The 17,496-nt window shown below is 47.9% G+C and overlaps 1 protein-coding gene across 1 annotated transcript in view; it reads left to right on the top strand.

The window, feature by feature from the left end:
• The window catches only part of Tbcd (tubulin folding cofactor D), a 191,184-nt gene that overhangs the window by 53,521 nt on the left and 120,167 nt on the right, over positions 1-17,496 (top strand). The window contains exons 10-13 of the mRNA XM_008839647.3: positions 2,301-2,443; positions 4,282-4,342; positions 5,118-5,192; positions 9,343-9,437. Of these exons, the coding sequence (XP_008837869.1) occupies positions 2,301-2,443; positions 4,282-4,342; positions 5,118-5,192; positions 9,343-9,437 (374 nt within the window). The remainder of the gene's footprint in view (positions 1-2,300; positions 2,444-4,281; positions 4,343-5,117; positions 5,193-9,342; positions 9,438-17,496) is intronic.

Here is a 17,496-nt window from a genome sequence, read left to right as displayed (position 1 = left end):
AAGTGAAACAGTAAGCCATTATCTTGAGAGTCTTCTCCTTCCTGTATGCCTATGATTCATAAGTTTGGTCTTTTTATGGTGTCACACAATTCCTGCATATTCTATTCTTGTGCTTTCTTAAATTTTTCATAGTCTTTGCTTGAGTGGGTCTAGTTCGTCCACTTTATCTTCCAGTGTTAATATTCTGTTTTCCATTTCATTCATCTTATTGAAGAAGCTTTGTCCTGTCGTTTCTAATTGGCTTACTGTTTCACTTCCTCCTTCATTTCAGCCTGTATTCTTCAATATTTCTAGCTCTTTTCTGAATTCATTCAGAAGTTTATCCCTATCTTCCTTCAGTTCTTTGATTTGTTTGTGTGTTCTTTAAATTCACCGAATTCTTTTATCATGTTTATAATTGTTCTTTTGAATTCCATATTCTGCGTTATCTCTAGGGGGTTCTCATTGTACTCCTCTAGAGGACTATTGGTATTTGGTGGGGATATGTTAATTTGGTTTTTAATGTTATTGTTTTTTCTCTGTGATTCTGACATGTGAATTTTGTAGTTTCTGATTCTTGTGTGAGACTCAGGCCTTCAAGTTTAGGTCTCCTTTTTGTGAACTTTATGTGTCTTTGGGTTTACTTGTGGGGCATGAAAAGCTGGTTCATCTAAGCTTCTGGTTCTCTTTTAATTTTATATTGGAGTGGCCAGATTGCTTTTGTCTTCAGGAGTTCCCACCGAGGCCCAAGTCAGATTGGGGTTAGATGCTCTCAGGCCTTTCTCCTAAGGTCTGGATCCCTCCAGGAAAGATGTTGTCCTCAGGAATTTGGGAGTTGGACTGGCCTGGGAGCAGGGCCCAGGAAAGATGCTGGTCTCGGGCACCTGGTGGCCATGCTACCCAGGGATACAAAGGGAGGTGGGGGCAGGTAGAGGCCCCAAGGGCTCCTGGGGACTACAGGAAGGAACTGGGTTGGTCTGGATGCAAAGGATCATGAAGCAGTCATATTTCTGGGCCGAGAAGTCTGTTCAGGTGTCCAGGAGAGAGGCTGGTGAGTTTTTTTTTTTTTTTTTTTAAATGCTGAGGCTGAACACAGGACTTCAGACATTGTAGGCAAGCATTCTGCCACTGCACTTTATCCTCAGCCCACAGGTGCTATGTTCTTATAACTTTGTTTTATTTCAATTATTAATATGTTGATTTGGGAGAATTATTTAAGTTTAGTTGGAACTTTTCCCAAAGCGTAGTGAATTCCAAAGAGTGTGTTATGATTTAGTGATGTTTTACTGAACTTACCCTCAGATGTCCAGTATACACTTCACTCCAGTTGTTCATTAGACTAAATTCTAGTGACTAGTTTCTAAAACTCAGTGGAACATTTTCAGAAAAACAGAATTGATAGGGTGTGTGCATAGTACCTGAGCTGGTGAGATGTCAGATCGCAGCTTGGAGACTCAGGAGGACCCCTTGTTCTGGTCAGAGGCTAATAGGTTAGAGGGTCAGCCTTCTGTTCTTCCCAGGCTATCAGCTGATTGAGTAAGGCCTACCTGGACTGGAGCTGGTTTGTGTGCCCAGGAGCCCCCTCATAGACATACCAGATGTGTCCCGTTAAATGCTCACAGGTATAAGAACCTTCAAGTAAAAAGTAATTTAGTACTATAGTTATCTTATTCTGTGTTTTTGCACATATTTGCTATAATTATTAATGTGATTGGGTTTTACTGGGCATGGTAGCACACACCTACACTTCTAGTACTGTGGGAGGTAGAGGCAAGAGGCTTGTTGAAATTTTAAGGCCAAGCTATTCTATATTGCGAGCTCCAGACCAGCCAGAGCTGCAGAGGACCATGATGGCTCTGAAGGGTGCGAACTTGAGAGCAGTATTCAGGGGGTACAGTCTGTAGGGGCCAGTGACAAACCGTGGGTGAGCAGAAGCCCTGTGCCCTGTGCAGAGGTCAGAAGGCAAAGAAGCTGGAGAAGGTGGCTACCTGCTTGCAAACAAGGATGAGGTCCTGATTCCTCTGTGCACATCCCGGGGCCAGGCTCTTCCTTTGCCCTCTGTTGGGGAGCTCTGCTGTGTGCAGGTGCATTCAGAATTAGGACATATATCTGGCTGAGGTCAGCTTTCTTTGAGATTTGTCCGTGTAACAGCGTTTTGGGAGTGGGGGTCTTCCTTTTCCTCTGGTACATACAGTGTGTGGGATTTTCATAGGCATCATGTATGATTCAGAGAGAGGGTAAGTTGATGACTTCAGGTCCTGGGAAGCTTATTTTTGGGTCAGGTTGTACTGACTGACTTGAGAGTTCTTTGTTCTGAATAGGTACCAGCGTGGCTGTCGGTCTTTGGCTGCCAACCTGCAGCTCTGTGCCCAGGGTAGGAGGGAGCAGAAGCTGCTGTCTGTCGGTGTAACTTCTGACGGTGACGAGGACTACGATGTCCCAGAGGGAGTTGAGAGCATCATAGGTAAGCGGGGTCTGCAGCAGATGCCATTTGTGTCTATATCACTGTCTAGACTGTTTCTCTACGCTTGCCCCCTTCCCTCCTGGTGACTTTCTGTCCTGCACTGAGTTCCTGACCAGCAGCGCTAGCCTCCCCACTAGCTCCTCACCTCCTTAGGCACCTTCCTGCACCCCATCTTCAAGCTGCTATCTCTGGATGTCTCTGGGGAAATGAACCCTGCCTTGTCCAAGAATGTGTTCCCTAGGGACTGTCTCCATGCTTTAGGTTCCTACACCTTGCAGGGATCTAGGACCCAGTGCTTATTCCCAGGGCAGAGGCTTCTTCGTGGACAGCCAGCCAACTAACTTTCAGTGGAGCCCTCTGCTGTGGCCAGCCTTGGAGTGGCTGCTGTCCACTCACTCTTCTGCCTTTCTGCCTCATGCTGGAACCCCCACTTCCCAGGAGGATCCTGGGTGGGAGATACCAGACCAGCTGACCCTTCCCTGCTGCTTCATCCTGTCTACCTACACCTATTTAGATCACTTCAGGGCATGTTTCCCCCTGACTTTTCTACATCTGCTATCTACACTGTCTTCTTGATGACTGGCATTGCTCACATGACCGCCCTCACGTGAAGTTGGCTTTTTCTTGACCCATGATGCACCCTGGGACCCCCTTTCTTGGTTGCACCTGTCCTGAGTTCCTCTAAGCCACCTTGAAGTCCATGACTCCAGGCTGTGAACTCTCTGCTCCTCCCTTGTTGTCTGCCTGTCCCAGGCACATTGCGGTTCACTCCGCCAGGCCCGCCCAGTCTGCTGGCTCTTTCCTCACACCCCCTCCCATAGCTGTTTGTCTGTCAGTTCTGGGGCTTGCCCTCTGGCCATCGTCTGGACTCTACTGGGCTTGCAGGGCCTTTACTGTGTGACCTGAGTGATCTGACTGTCTTTGGGCTGCCCACCAGATGGCTCATCTTCCTACCAGCTGTCTCCATTGCTCTGGACCTCCCTTCTAGAGGCCTTCACCTAGGGAAGCAACTGCTCCCTGCTGATTGTCCTATGGGGTTGATTTTATATTGTGAATATTCAGTGGGACCAGTACAAACATAGCTTTGGTATGCAAAGCCTTGCCAGCACATGAAGACAAACTGGAGTTTGTGTATATAAGCATTGTGTATGTGTTCATGCACAATAATCATTAAATTACATATATATTTGTGGAATGCTAACTTAAATGATTAAATTCAAACCCTGTATATTTATCAAGTAGATGAAAAGATTAAGTTTTTGTGAATTAACAATAAAAAAAGAAGTAGCAGGAATGGGCTTTTTCTATGATTATTTAAAAACTCGGAAGTACTTTTATCATAATTAGAATTAAGATCCCCTTGGGCTACAGGATGGCTCATTGGGTAAAGGCACCAAGCTCGACAACCTGAATTTGATCCCTGGGACCTACAAGTGGAAGATAACCACACCCACAACTTGTCCTCATGCCCACAAATGCATGTTCGCATACATACATAATAAATAATGGACATTAAAAAAGAAAAATTAAATTAAGGGCCCTCTCCACCCCAGGCTGTCTTTGAGACCTCCTGCTTCAACTTCTGAGTGCTGGGTTTACAGACACATGCTACCATGCCCGGTGAACATTAAGATTAAAAAAATTCTTTTTGGTTTGTTTTTATTTTGTGTGTATGAATATTTTGCCTACATATACTTAAGTGCACTACGTGTGTGCAGACTTGAAGTTCTTAACTGTAGTTCCTGCGGTGTTCTTTGGAGTGGGTGGTGGTGTTGGTTGTACGTATACCAGAGTATTAGGAGTTTATCTAGGTTGATGCGTGTACCTTGTTCTTGCAGAGCAGCTGCTGGTTGGGTTGAAGGACAAGGATACTGTGGTCCGATGGTCTGCAGCCAAAGGGTGTGTATGGTGCCCTGCGTGCCGAGTGCCAGGTTCCAGAGGTGGGGGCAGCGGTGGGGCTTTGTGTGCCTCCTCCTGTCTTAAAAACTTTCCATGGGGTTTGAGAGCTGCAAGCACTTTGTAGGTTTTCAAATGGTAGAATTGTTTTATAATGCACATTTAAAGATGATTACTGAGCTTAATTTTAGGCTCCCTGTGGGGTGTGGGGCTGAGTAACGACAGTTCATTCATATAGGATAGGCCCTTAGGTTGCTGAAGAGACCTTGTAAGGAGAAAATAGAGTGGGCAGCGATGTTTCTTGCCCACAGGTTCCCCTGGGGTCACATGTTCTGAAGCTCTTCACCAGCTGGAGGGGCTGCTGTGAGAATTTGTATATATGTCATAGCAGATGTGTCTTGGCCCTGAGTCGCCTGGCTCAGAGGGATAGGCTTCTGTACACACAGTGAGACACGCTGGGAGGCTCCTTCCCTGGGGCCTGACTTAAGGCCTCTGGTCTCCCGCTGTGCAGGGCCTGGGCCCTTGTCTCTGGAGGAAGTAGAAAGTCTGGGCAGGGCCTAGGCTGGAACTGCCAGCATTCGTCTGGGTCCATATTACTCTGGGGAGAGGTGACCCTACACCCTGTCCACATGTGCAAGGACTTGCCTGCCCTGTCCCCGACCTAGTGGGAGATGGTTGCTAAGCAGTGTGTGAGGCTTGGCCTCCTGTTCCCTGGGGGATAGGAGACTCGCTCAGAATGGTCATGTGAAGCTGATGGGCCGTTGCTTTTCTTTTTCAGAATTGGTAGGATGGCTGGAAGGCTTCCCAGAGAGCTGGCAGATGACGTGGTGGGCTCCGTGTTGGACTGTTTCAGGTATGTTTGCACCCTCAAGGACAAGCCTGAGGCTTTTCTCTCTTGTGCACTATTATATTTTGTTTCAATTGAGTTATTTGTCAGAACCCTTTTCTAATTAAACTTGAGAAGTCTAGTTATCTGGTGTGTTACTCTTTTCAACACTGTTATATATTTAAAACCTGTAGGGGAGCCAGGCGTGGTGGCGCACACCTTTAGTCCCAGCTCTTGGGGAGCAGAGGCAGGTAGATCTCTGTGAGTTCAAGTCCAGCCTGGTCTACATAGTGAGTTCCAGGCCAGCTGGGGCTACAGGGAGACCCTATCTCTAAAATAACCAAAAAAAAAAAAAAACCCCAAAATAGAACAAAAGAAAAACCTGTGGGGGAGTGAAGCCAGTGTTGAACCTGTGCACATACCCTTCATCTTCAGATTCAGGCTCTAGGCCCGTACACTGTGTGTGTGTGGACAGAGCCTCTTGGGATGAGGGAATGTTCTGGATCTGTTCCTAGTGTGGCTACTAGTCAGTGTGGGTACTGAGGCTGTCGAGTGAGTGAGGCCTGGATTTGAAGTTGAATTTAAATGCTTCACATTTCAGGGCCTTCTGGGTGTGTGGTGTGCACAGCCTGGTATGGTAGGTGTTGGTGGGCGTGGTCCTGGGACCACAGCTAGCAGTGTGTACTGGTAGGCAAGGACACAGATTTCACTACTTCCTCAGTGATAGTCACTTTGAGTGTAACAGTGTCTTTCTGGGCTTTGGAAGCAGAGAGTTGAGAAGGGTATCCTCTTGTCCACGCACCCTCTTGTCCAGGCACCCTCTTGTCCACGCACCCCTTGTCCAGGTACCCCTTGTCCAGGCATCCCCTTGTCCAGGCATCCTTTTGTCTAGGCACCCTCTTGTCCAGGCCCCTGGTCACTGCTGTCTGGACCTGCTGCTCTCTTAGCTGTGACTGGCTGGCAGGAAGTGTGTTACCAGCACTTTGGGTGATTTACTTCAGCTCGTGCTGCTGGTGTCTCTGGAGTGGGCTGCCTGGAGTTGACTTCCTTCTGGAGCCCTTCCTCATTTCGCCTCGGGCTGCTTGGTGACATTTGCAGCTCACTGGAGACAGCATGTCAGACAGTGCTCATCTGTTTTGGAATGATGCTGCATGTAGTAGAAATACCATAGCAGAAAACTCTCTTGGGAGTGGGGGGCGGGGGGACGACAGCTCTTCTTTGAGTCCTTGGCTTTGTTTAGACCTTGTTCTCAGAGCTCCTACCTGGAGCTCATGGGATGGGTGTGCTGAGTACCCTGTGCCTTCGATCTGTGCTTTCTGGCTCCTGAGGGCAGAGGTTAGGGAAGGCTGGGGTTCTATCGCTCTCCAGCCTTCCCTCGCCTTCCCGAGTCTCAAGAACCTTCTTTGCTCCTATTCTTCCTCAGGGTGCTTCTGCCTGCTCACCTCCAGCCAGCTCTTTGTCCAGCCCCTCCTGGTGCTTTGCTAGGCACTTTCTGTCCCCATTCTCTCTGGCATCCTCGGCCATTCCCTTGGGGTACGGCAGGGTCCTGGTATGCACGGCTTGTCCAGACTCCTTCCTCCTGCCTTGCAGTCTTGGTCTAGTGTTGGCTAATCACTTATCTTCCAGGGCTGCTGTGAATTTTGATGAATGCAGGTGCAAAACTGTATCCCATTTTTGTAGCTGTTCTGGAGAGAGAATGGGTGTTAATACTTTTGAATCCTCAGTCCAACAAAATGCAACTATGTTGACAGAAGGGTCAGCTGCTGTGCCCAGGCCTCTCATCCTGACCACTAGGACCTCCCAGCATTCTGTGCCTTCTTCTTTCTGGATCCCTAGGCTTGGGTGCTTCTAGGCTTGTGTCCTAGTTTGTTTCTCCATTGCTGTGACAAAATACTCTGATCACTACCAACTTGGGGAGTTATTTAGCTTATAACTCCCAGGTCACAGATCATCAGGGAGCCCAAGGTAGGAACTCAGGGCAGGAACCTGGAAGCAGGAACTGGAGCACAGGCCATGGAGGAACACTGCTTACTGGCTTGCTCCCCTGGCCCCTGCTCAACCTGCTTTCTTATGCAACACAGGCCCACCTGCCCAGGAGTGGCACCACCCACAGTGGGCTGGGCCCTCCCACATCACTCATCAAGATGCCCCTCAGACATGGCCACAGGCCAGTCCAATAGAGGCAATTCCGCAACTGAGGCTCCTTCAACCCAGGCTCCCTCAACCCAGCTATCCAGTACAGCTTAGGTCTGAGGTAGAAGTTCACCCTTAGCACTTGGGCAGAGTTCCTGTCTATGCCCCAGCTGTGTAAGAGCTGGGTCTTGTTGGACACAAATGGGCAGTGGTGATACCAGCTTCTCGGGCCTTCATGGTGGGAGCCACAGTGACACATACAGTTTAGAAATGTTGGTTGTATGTTTGAGTCATCGTCGTATTGATACTGTATCATTCCAATGGTGTTCAAGGAGAATGAGGCATCATCTCTCCATTTGGAAGCCCGAGGGACATGTCAGGATTTGGAAATGGAGCCAGGTGTGGTAGCACACGCCTATAATCCTAGCACTTGAGAGGTGGAGGCAGGAGGATCAGGAGTTCAGGCCAGCCTCAGCCACTTAGGGAGTTTGAGGCCAGACTGGGCTACCGTGAGGCCCTGTCTCAGCAAACAACTAAAACCTCAAGATTTAGAAATGATCACATGGCCTCTGAGCAGACCCTTGGTAACCTGGCACTTTAAAAAAATAGCAGTAGTGAGTACAGGACAGCTGGCTAACAGCTCCCAAAGGCCCGTGCTGTTTCCATTGTGGGAATGGGATGTTTTCTGTTTTCCTCCCGTCTTGATATATTTATGCTCACAGTAGCTGACTGCACAGTTTAGTAATTTTCCTGAATATTACTTTGCTGTTGAATGAATTTGATCAGAATTGGTAAAAGCCTGTTACTTGTTTTTTTGGTGACATAGGTTTCCAAAAACCTACGTTGGCAGCAAAATTCGGGAACCCAGAGCAGCACTGACCAGTCTGAGAATGTCACTCATGTTGTAATAATGACAGGTTGTACCCTGAAGAGAGCTTCTGAGCACCCAGGCACATTCTTATCAAAAATAAAATGTTACCTATGAGACCCTCTTTCAGTTGGATGCAAAATTGCATTGCTATAGTCCCAGCTACTTGGGAGGCTGAGACAGGAGGATTGTTTGAACCTACAAATCTGAGTTCAGCCTGGCCACCCTAGCTAGACCTGCCTTAAACAAAACTCTAAATGCTATTTCACTGATGAAAAAAAAATTTTTTTTTAGACAAGTTTTCACGTATCCCAGCCTGGCTTTGAACTTATTATGTAGCTGAGGGTGGTCACGAACGGCTGACTGTTGTGCCTCTACTTCCCAGGTGTCAGAATCACAGGCAGAGTGGTCACCGTGGCCATCTTATCTCAGTCTTTTTGAGACGGGGTCTCCCTGCAGCCCCAGCTTGCCTGGAACTCTACGTAGACCAGGCTGGCCTTGAACTCACTGAGATTCACCTGCCTCTGCCTCTCAAGTGCAGGGATTAAAGGCGTGGGCCACCACGCCTGGCCAGATTTTTAAAATCTTGAATTTGATCACTCAAGTAACAGTGGCTGTCCTTTAAAGGAGTCCTCTTCCTTTTCTGCTAACGTCATCTGAATCGGGTGGACTCCGTATTGACTCCAGGCTTTCTGATGGGAGTGAACTGAGGCTAGAACACGTGGCCACACCGATAGGACACCATCTGGGGTGGTTGACCTGGTTTGACGTTGCGGATGGTGGAATTCTCCCTGGGCTGGTCTTGAGCTGACCCTGGTCTTTTCCTCGTTACTGCATTTTGTGAAGAGCAGTTTTGACGTGGCAGTTGGTTTCGTAGTAGGCTTTAGTGTCTTATTTCCTCAGCCAAGAAGTAATGGGTTTAGCAAGGTTCATGGCTCAGAATATGGCCAGCTTATGTTTCTTTCTTTTTTTTTTTTAGACAGGGTCTCCCTGTAGCCCCAACTGTCCTGGAACTCACTATGTAGACCAGGCCGGCCTTAAACTCACAGAGATCCGCCTGCCTCTGCCTCCCAAGTGCTGGAACTACAGGCATGAGCCACCATGCCCGGCTCAGCTTATGTTTCTTAAAAATTTGTGGTTTTGAGACAGAAGCTGACATCAGAACTCTGGTCTCAGTTTTCAGGAGACGGATAAGGCATGGCATGGTGGATGTCTGGCGCTGGCGGAACTGGGCAGACGAGGCCTGTTGTTGCCATCAAGACTCCCGGAGGGTAAGTAACTGAAGCACGTGGATCTGCACTGTCAGGACTAATGGAGCCTGGCAGGGTTCCTCAGCTGAGCTGTTGTCCCAGTGTGGCCATGGACATAGTGCTTCTGTGGAAGAGCGTGGTACATGCACATCTTTCAGGCTTCTTTCTCGTTAGCCTTTATGGTTTACTGATCAACCTGCTGTGCCTGCATACTGTAGATACCTTTTATGCTGCTGGGTCTGGAGGGCCATGGATCCTGGTGACATCTGGTTTTCTTGTCTCCTAGAGCTGGTTCTCATTCTTGAGGGGTGCTGTCACCCATTGAGAGTACCTGTAGCTGTAGGACTTGGTGTCCCCACAGTGTACTGTGGCGCCTGCCATGACAGTGTCCCAGTGACAAGACTCTGGTAGCAGCGGAGCTGAGCAGAAGCACTGTGAGTCTAGCCTGTTTGTCGATCCTGGCCAGGTAGAGGAGGACAAAGGCTGTGACCATGTGTCTGGGGGGTGGGGGGAGGACAGTCCCTGTGAGTGGCTAGAAGTGAGTGAAAGGAAGCCTGCGATGGACAGAGAGGCTCCTCCTGAACAGTGTCAGGTGTGGCTTTTGCCTAGAGCAGGATGCCCAAGGTTGAGGGCTGTGTCTCACTAATGCCAAACTACAGTTCTGGACTATAGTTCATGCCAGACTGGGCACTGGGACTCATGTAAGGTCTTCTGGTGCCCGATTCTGTTTAGCCTTTTCTGTTTTAAAATAGCTCTGCTACAATAATACAATAATTTATATACTGTAGTCCACCGGTTTCCAGTGAACAGTGGTCTCTGGCATATTCAGGGTTGTGCAACATGGCATAATTTAACCTCAGAACATTTTCATTGCCCAGGCTGAAACCCACGCTGCTCCCTGGCCCCAGTTCTCTGTGCTGCTCCCTTTTGCTTTACTCAGATGTTTCATAGAAACAGACTCCAGTGTGTGTTCCTCTGTGTCTGAACTTGGTGTAATGCTTTGGTTTGTCGTTGGTGGGCTTCATTCTGTTTCATTTTGGTTAGAGACTCCGCTGCGTGGGAGCTGTACCTTTTGCTTATTCTCACCAGCTGGTAGCTGTTGAGGTTGCTTCCACTCTTTGACTTCTTGAGTAATGCTGCCACGAACATTTGTGTGTGAATGTCTGTGTAGACGAGTGTTATTATCTGTCTTGGGTGTAGATCTGGGAATGGAAATGGTGGATGAGTCTAAGAAAGTGCCATGTCTTACATTCCTACCAGCCATGTGTGAGGACCCCACCTCCACAGAGCTTTGCTGTCTTTCCTCTCTTTTAAAACAATCCCCATCCTAGTGTGGAATGTCACTCACCTCATTGTGGTTTGGTTTATGTGTTTCTGAGGACCAAGGAAATAGTCTGAGACTGCTCTGAGATGTTGGATGGCAGATATCTTTATAGCTAGGAGTGTCTCCTTTGCCAGGAGTTGTGAGTGTGGCAAAAGTTTCACTGTCTTGTCAGAAAGGACTGGACACAGTTGTGGGGGGGCTTCCCAAGCAATCAAAGGCTAGTGTCATTTGTTTTAAAAGTTGGTTCGGCCGTTTCATAAGGTCAGCAGGTCTCTGAAGATTGCTCAGCACCACAGTTCAGCTGTGGACATGCCAGAAACCTCGTTAGCAAGGTTCTTTGGGTGCTTTTCCTTGGCGGTAGCTTGTGTGTGTGCTATGTCAAGTCTTAGGACATTAGACAGCACTGACTCCATCAGTTGGAGTGAGGATAAGGGTATTGGTGTCATGATGCAAACTGTCAAGTTGTTTAAAACTGAAATGTAAGCTGTGTGTGGTTGACACAGGCCTTTAATTCCAGCACTCTGGAGGCAGCGGCAGGTGGATCTCTGTGAGATCTAGGCCAGCCTGCTCTACATAGCGAGTTTCAGGTCAGCTGGGGTTGCAGGGAGACCGTGTCTCAAAAAAACCAACCCACCAACCCACCCATCTACCCACCCGCCCCTGTGAAATATGGTTTGGAATGAATTAGCGATCTTATGGGGAGCTGCCTTCCTGGATGGCAGTTCCTCCACGTGGACGGAACCTCCCTGAAGCCTCTTTCTCTGCTGGGGACCTGGGCTTGCTGCCTTGTCTCTCAGTAGGAGGGCATCATGCCAGGCAGGGTGATGGATTCTGGAGCCTTCGGGGAGGCAAGGACCCCTAACATTGAGCATCTGTAGAATGCTTTTTAGCTTTTGTCTTAGACCTCACTCATTCCTCCAAGAGTGGTCTTGTTCGCTTAAAGTCATAGCTGAGGGCACACAGCTAAGTACTTCCTGTCTCCTCAGAGCCACTGTGTTTCATGTGGCTTTCTGTCAGTTTTGTTTGGAAAACAAAAGCACTGTAATCCCAACACATAGGAGGTGGAGATAAGAGGTTGAAGATCATCTTCTGCCATAATGAGTTTGAGGCCAGCCTGGGCTACATGGGACCCTCTTTTTTTTTGTTTTTTGTTTTTTCCCTCAAGGAAAGGATGAGCATATTTGAGGTAAGATACTTGGCAAAAACATGGTCCAGGAGGACAAGGACTAGATGGGCATGTTGGTGACCAGAACTTCCGTTTGTGTCCCAGAGGATATGGAAGTCATAGGTGCTGAAGGGGGAGGAGGTAACTAGAGAAGTCAGATCGGAAGGTAAAGCTTCCACTGAAGGCCTTTGACCGTAGAGAAAGTGGACTTGTCACCTGGGCAGAGCCTCAGGAGGGAGTGCCTTTTCTTTGCATGCTTCTTTAAGGAGTCTTGCCAAGTCCTCTCTACGCACACACGTGTGTGGGCACACTCCCCCACGAGTTGTGCCTGTTTGTTTTCTATCTTTGCTTTGGTGGACAAGGTCTTGGGCTGTTTTCAGATGGCTACATAGTGCTGATTTCAAGTGGTCCAGACACCTGGACTTCTCTTTATTGGTCCTGGTTTCAGTCCTTTTGGCTGTTTTGAGGCTCCTCTTTGAGCCTTGTGCCCTGTGAGTGTTCTGTGGGGCATCATGCTGAGCCTGAGTAGGCTTATCTAGGGTTCTTGGGTGTTAATATTTTCTCTGTGGGGTATAAAAACAGATAGGCTATATCTGGTTAGCAGTAGTATTCTGGTCAAACATAGAAATGTGTTCCCAATTTTGTGGTTGAATTTTTTCCTGGTTTTGTTTTGAAGTTGATGCATTCTGATTGCACTGGACACTTGTCTCGGCTGTTCTTACTTTCTGTGTTTTGAGCATCTTGGCTGTGTAGATTCATGTCTTTCCTCAGACTTGTGATGCACTGGGCCATGACTCCCTTAAATACTCTCCCTGTCCCATTTTGCCTCCCCTGGGACTCTTCCCTGCAGCTCTGGTGCTGTGCCCCATTGTGCCCTCAGGCCTCTTAGGCTCTGTTACCTTTTAAAATGATCCTTGTCCTTGCTTCTCAGACTGGGTGATTTCAATTTCCTGTCCTTGTGTGAAATTCTTCCCTTCTGCTTGTGCAAATCTGGCTGTCACACATCTTGTATTAGTTATTTTTCTGCTTGTTGTGACAGAAGCAACTTAAGGAAGGAACGGTTTCCACTGTGAGAGCACGGGCCATCGTGGCGGACAGGCAAGGCAGCAGGACCGCGAGGCAGCTGATCACGTTGCGTCCTCAGTCAGGAGGCAGAGTTGAATGCTGGTGCTCAGCTTACCTTCTCCTTCTTAGGTTGTCTGGGACCCCTGCCCATGGAATGATGCTGCTCACTGTTACCGTGGGTCTTCCTTCCTTAATCAACATAGGCTAGAATCTCCCTCACAGACGTGCCCAGAGGCTCGTCTCCTGATTGTAGACCCTGCCAAGTGTTAGCTATCTCACCCTCTAGAACCCTTTTGTCTCAGCTATTGGCTTTTCAGGTCCAGAACATCTTTTTGGTCTCTTTATAGGTCTGTCCCTCTGTTGGCATCTTGAGCTGTTCAGATGCTTTCTTCTCTTCGTTTCCTTTAGCTCGTTGAGCGTCTCCTTTTCTTTTTTAAAAAATACTTTATTTATTATTTTTATTTTACGTGTAGGAGTGTGTTGCCTGCATGTGTGTGAGTGCACCTGTGTCGTGCAGTGCGGTGGAGGTCATTCGGATTCCCCTGGAACTGGAGTTAAGGACGGTTCGTAGCCGCCATGTGGGTGCTGGGAATCAAACCTGAGTCCTCTGTAAGAGCAGTCGGTGCTCTTAACCGCTGAGTCGTCTCTCCAGCCCCTGAGCATTTTCTTTTTTTTTTTTTCTTGATGGGGTCTCACCATATAACCCTGGCTAGACTGGAGCTCTCTATGCAGACCAGGCTGGCCTGACTCAGAGATGTGCCTGCTTCTGCCTCTCCTGAGTGCTGGGATTAGTGCCTGGCTCAGTCTTCAGTAACTCCAGTGTCTGGTCTTCCTCAGAGATGTTTTTTCTCCCTGTGTTTGGGTTGTATTTTCCTGTTCCTTTGGATGCCTTGTGCTTTTTTGTTACTGTCATTGAAAACAGAACATTTGGACTACTGTAATAGGTAGTCTCCAGAAACCAGGCACTAACCCTTCCCCAAATATTTGCCATGTTGAGGCCGATGGTGTCCGCTGTCTCAGTGACTGTGTTTGGTTTGGTTACTGAGGTCTGTTCTGTATCTCAGCATCAGACATGTAACAGGTTTCTGTGAGTGCTGAAATTCAGTAATCCTCCTCCTTAAGCTCTCCTCTGGTTGCCCTAAGTGTTTGATTAGTATCTAGAGTTCTACACAAGCTGATCCTATCAGTTTTGCCCAGCTTAGCAACTTGGTGCAGGGTCCAATTATTGGAGTTCTGCTTTGCCACATCCTGATGTCATCTATCACCAAGCATTGGTGATAGTGTTGTGGCATCTGTCTGCATCCTCTTCAGTAGCAGATGCCATGCAGGATTAAATACTCGAGTTTTGTTAGGGAAATGCTTGTGAGAGAGCTGGGGAGAGGAGCCAGGAAGGTCAGGCAGCTTCCCTGGCTCTGGTGATGCACGTGGGCATGCCTGGCATGTCAGGTCTCAGGCAAGCAGTGGGCCTGGGTAGGCCACATTGAGCAGTGCCTAGAGTCCAGTGCTTTGTGATTTTTAACACTTGTGCCATTTGAGCTGTCAGGCATCTCAGTTTGTAAGAAACTGATGACACAAAGTGCCAACTTTCCTCCTGTTCTGCCTCACAAGGAAGTGCATGTGTTTTGTACCTGGCCCCTCTACCCTGCAGAGCACAGCGAGGGACAAGGGCAAATCAACAGGCCACTATTGGGACTGTCAACACGGGGCCTTTTGTTTTATTTTAAAATATAAGTTGAGATTTAACTTACTGACCTTACAATTCACCCATTTAACATATGTAATTTAATGGATTTTGGTATGTTACAGTATTAGTTCTTTTTCTTTTTGAGACAGGGTCTCCCTGTAGCCCCAGCTGCCCTAGAACTCACTATGAAGACCAGGCTGGCCTTGAAGTCACAGAAATCCACCTGCCTCTGCCTCCCGGATGCCGGGATTAAAGGCGTGCGCCACCATGCTGGGCAGTATTAGTTTTTTTTAAAAAAAAAGCTTGTGGCCGGGCGTGGTGGTGCACGCCTTTAATCCCGGCACCCTGGAGGCAGAGGCAGGTAGATTTCTGTGAGTTCAAGGCCAGCCTAGTCTCCATAGCTAATCCAGGCCAGCTAGGGCTATAGGAAGACCCTGTCTCAAAAAGACCAAAAAAAAAAAAAAAAAATGCTCGTGATTAAAAATATATAAAACAAAAATCATTGTCACCATTCACAAGCATTTCACTCATCAGTTATGTCCATACTGTTGAGACTATTTCCTCCATGATTCCAAAACTTTTACCACTCCAAACAGAGGTTGTGCCCCCACTTCAAGTAAGTAACTCCAGTCTACTTCCTAACCTTATGGACTTGCCTGTTCTAGGGACCTCATACAACTCTGGATGTGTATATTTTGCTTACTCCGTATAACATCATGATCTCAAGACTCACCTTCTTGTAGTATGTGTAAGAATTTCCTTCTGTCAGGCTGAGTAATGCTCCACTTACATACTCTCCCTGTGCTTGAGTCTCCTTGCTGCTGTGGACAGTGCTGCATCTCTGAGACATGCTTTCAGGTTCTTGTGCCTGGCAGAAGGGGCGCTCGATTGTGTGGTAGAAGGATCAGCTCATGCAGAGCGCTGGACACCATGTGCGGTGGCTCTGTCTTAAGTTTTGAATGCGTGTCATTTTTCTGTCTTAGTAAAGGGAGATGCTTTTGGGTCTTGTCACGTGTGAATGTTGTACGGTGGTAGTTCGAGGTCACCCGGGCCCTAGTGTTTTCATATAGCTGATTTTTTTGTTTTTTAGGCAGACAGTGCCTGCCCTGGTTGCCATGGGTGTGCCGTTGGAGGTGACCTCTTGAGCAACTGTCTCTTCAGGGTGGTGTTTTCACTGGGTGGGTTTCAGTGCTGTGCCCTGGTGCTGTGTCCAGACCAGTTCTCCAGGCTGAGAACATCCTGGTTGTGGAGCAGCTTCTGGTCTACATGCAGGCAGGTGGCAGCTACCTGGGTTCTTGTTGTTTGCCGTTTGATGTGATGGCAGACAATGGGTGTGTCTCTCCTTCAGAAACCCCAGACCTGAATGGAGGGCTGAATTTTTATTTTGTATTTTAGAATATTTTTATTATTCCAAAGAGACAATTTTTAACACATTTTCCAGAAATAACTTGAAGCAAGTTACATAAAAATATGTATAAAATGAAGTTTAAGGGAGGAAAAGTAGGAATAAGAAATCAAAGACCAGAGGATTTGCCAACACGGGGTCAATTTTGGTGGAATAATGAAGGTTTCCATTAGCTTTGTTCTTTGTTTTTTAAATCCTAACTAGTGGGCTTGCTTACAGAGCATAGGGTGGGGGCTTATTTATAGAAGAGTGGGCACCCCCCATTTAGGGCTGTGCTGGAGAGTCCATACTCAAGTATAGACCCTGTGACTTCCCAACAGCCATGCACAAAATGGCAAGAGAGGTGCCTTACGGTGGTCTCAGCTTGTATGTCCTTAGTCCCCTCCCCAACATGCAGCTAAGGGAGAAGTAACTGACTCCCCCCTCCATTCCTTGATGAGGGTGGGAAGGAGGTGTTACTATACTTTGCTGGCATAGTGGTCTGAGGACACTTCCAGGTAACACTCCACCCCCTCCTCTGGCTCATAATTCTTTTCACCAACATCTTCTGCAAAAGTCCCTGAGCCTTGGAGGGGTAGTAGGTGTGAGATGATTTTCCTCCCATTGTGGCAAGACACTGAACTTTCAGGTCTCTGCATCGTCTGTTTTCCATGGGCTGTTGGCCCATTTCAGTGGGATTCCATCTACTATAAAAACACACACACAGCAAGAAGCAAGAACATCTAAACAGTGGCTGCTATAATAACTTAACCCATAGGTGTAAACACAAGTGCTTGGTCGGTACTTTAGCAGGTGCATCACATACATCTACCAAAACACCTGCAGTGACTTCCCATTGGGGCCTGTATTCTCCCCTGCCACAGGGGGTTGGCCTGGTCACAGTACCAGATGTGTTTTCCACCCCCAGGAGCGGGCATTTTATCCAGTTGAAAATTTCCTGGTTGTACATACGTTAGACGCTCCACCGTTGCACCAGCAGGAGCATCTTGTTTGATATTTGATAGTGTAGCACACAGACTCCCTCACTGAGCAGAGTTATAGGGGACAATTCTCCCCCAGTCATCTGCATGTTGCCTTCTGGTACTATGAAAGCTACCCATCCAGTGGCAGAGAACTTCCAGCTTAGTCCAAGCTTGATTTCTCCCTCTCCCATGCTCACATCATGCAGTGTCTTTAGCATTAGGGTTTTGCTGTCCACTTCCTGTATATAACCAACATTATTGGCAATGGCCTTTATTGTTTTGGGGACCTTTAGGGGTCCTCTGGCCAATAGCTCATAGAGGGGCAACCTACCCCTGGTACTGGAATTTTCATTTAACAACCATATGGCTTCTGGAAGGACCATTTTCATTTTCCATCCCAGTAAGGGAGGGCTGAGCTCTTTCTTTCTTTTTTTTTTTTAGACAGCGGGTCTCCCTGGCGCCCCCGGGGCCGTCG

This window comes from Nannospalax galili, unplaced genomic scaffold, assembly GCF_000622305.1.
Source record: "Nannospalax galili isolate Female #2095 unplaced genomic scaffold, S.galili_v1.0 scaffold679, whole genome shotgun sequence".
Classification (NCBI taxonomy): domain Eukaryota; kingdom Metazoa; phylum Chordata; class Mammalia; order Rodentia; family Spalacidae; genus Nannospalax; species Nannospalax galili.
This window is presented reverse-complemented; position numbering and strand designations above follow the sequence as displayed.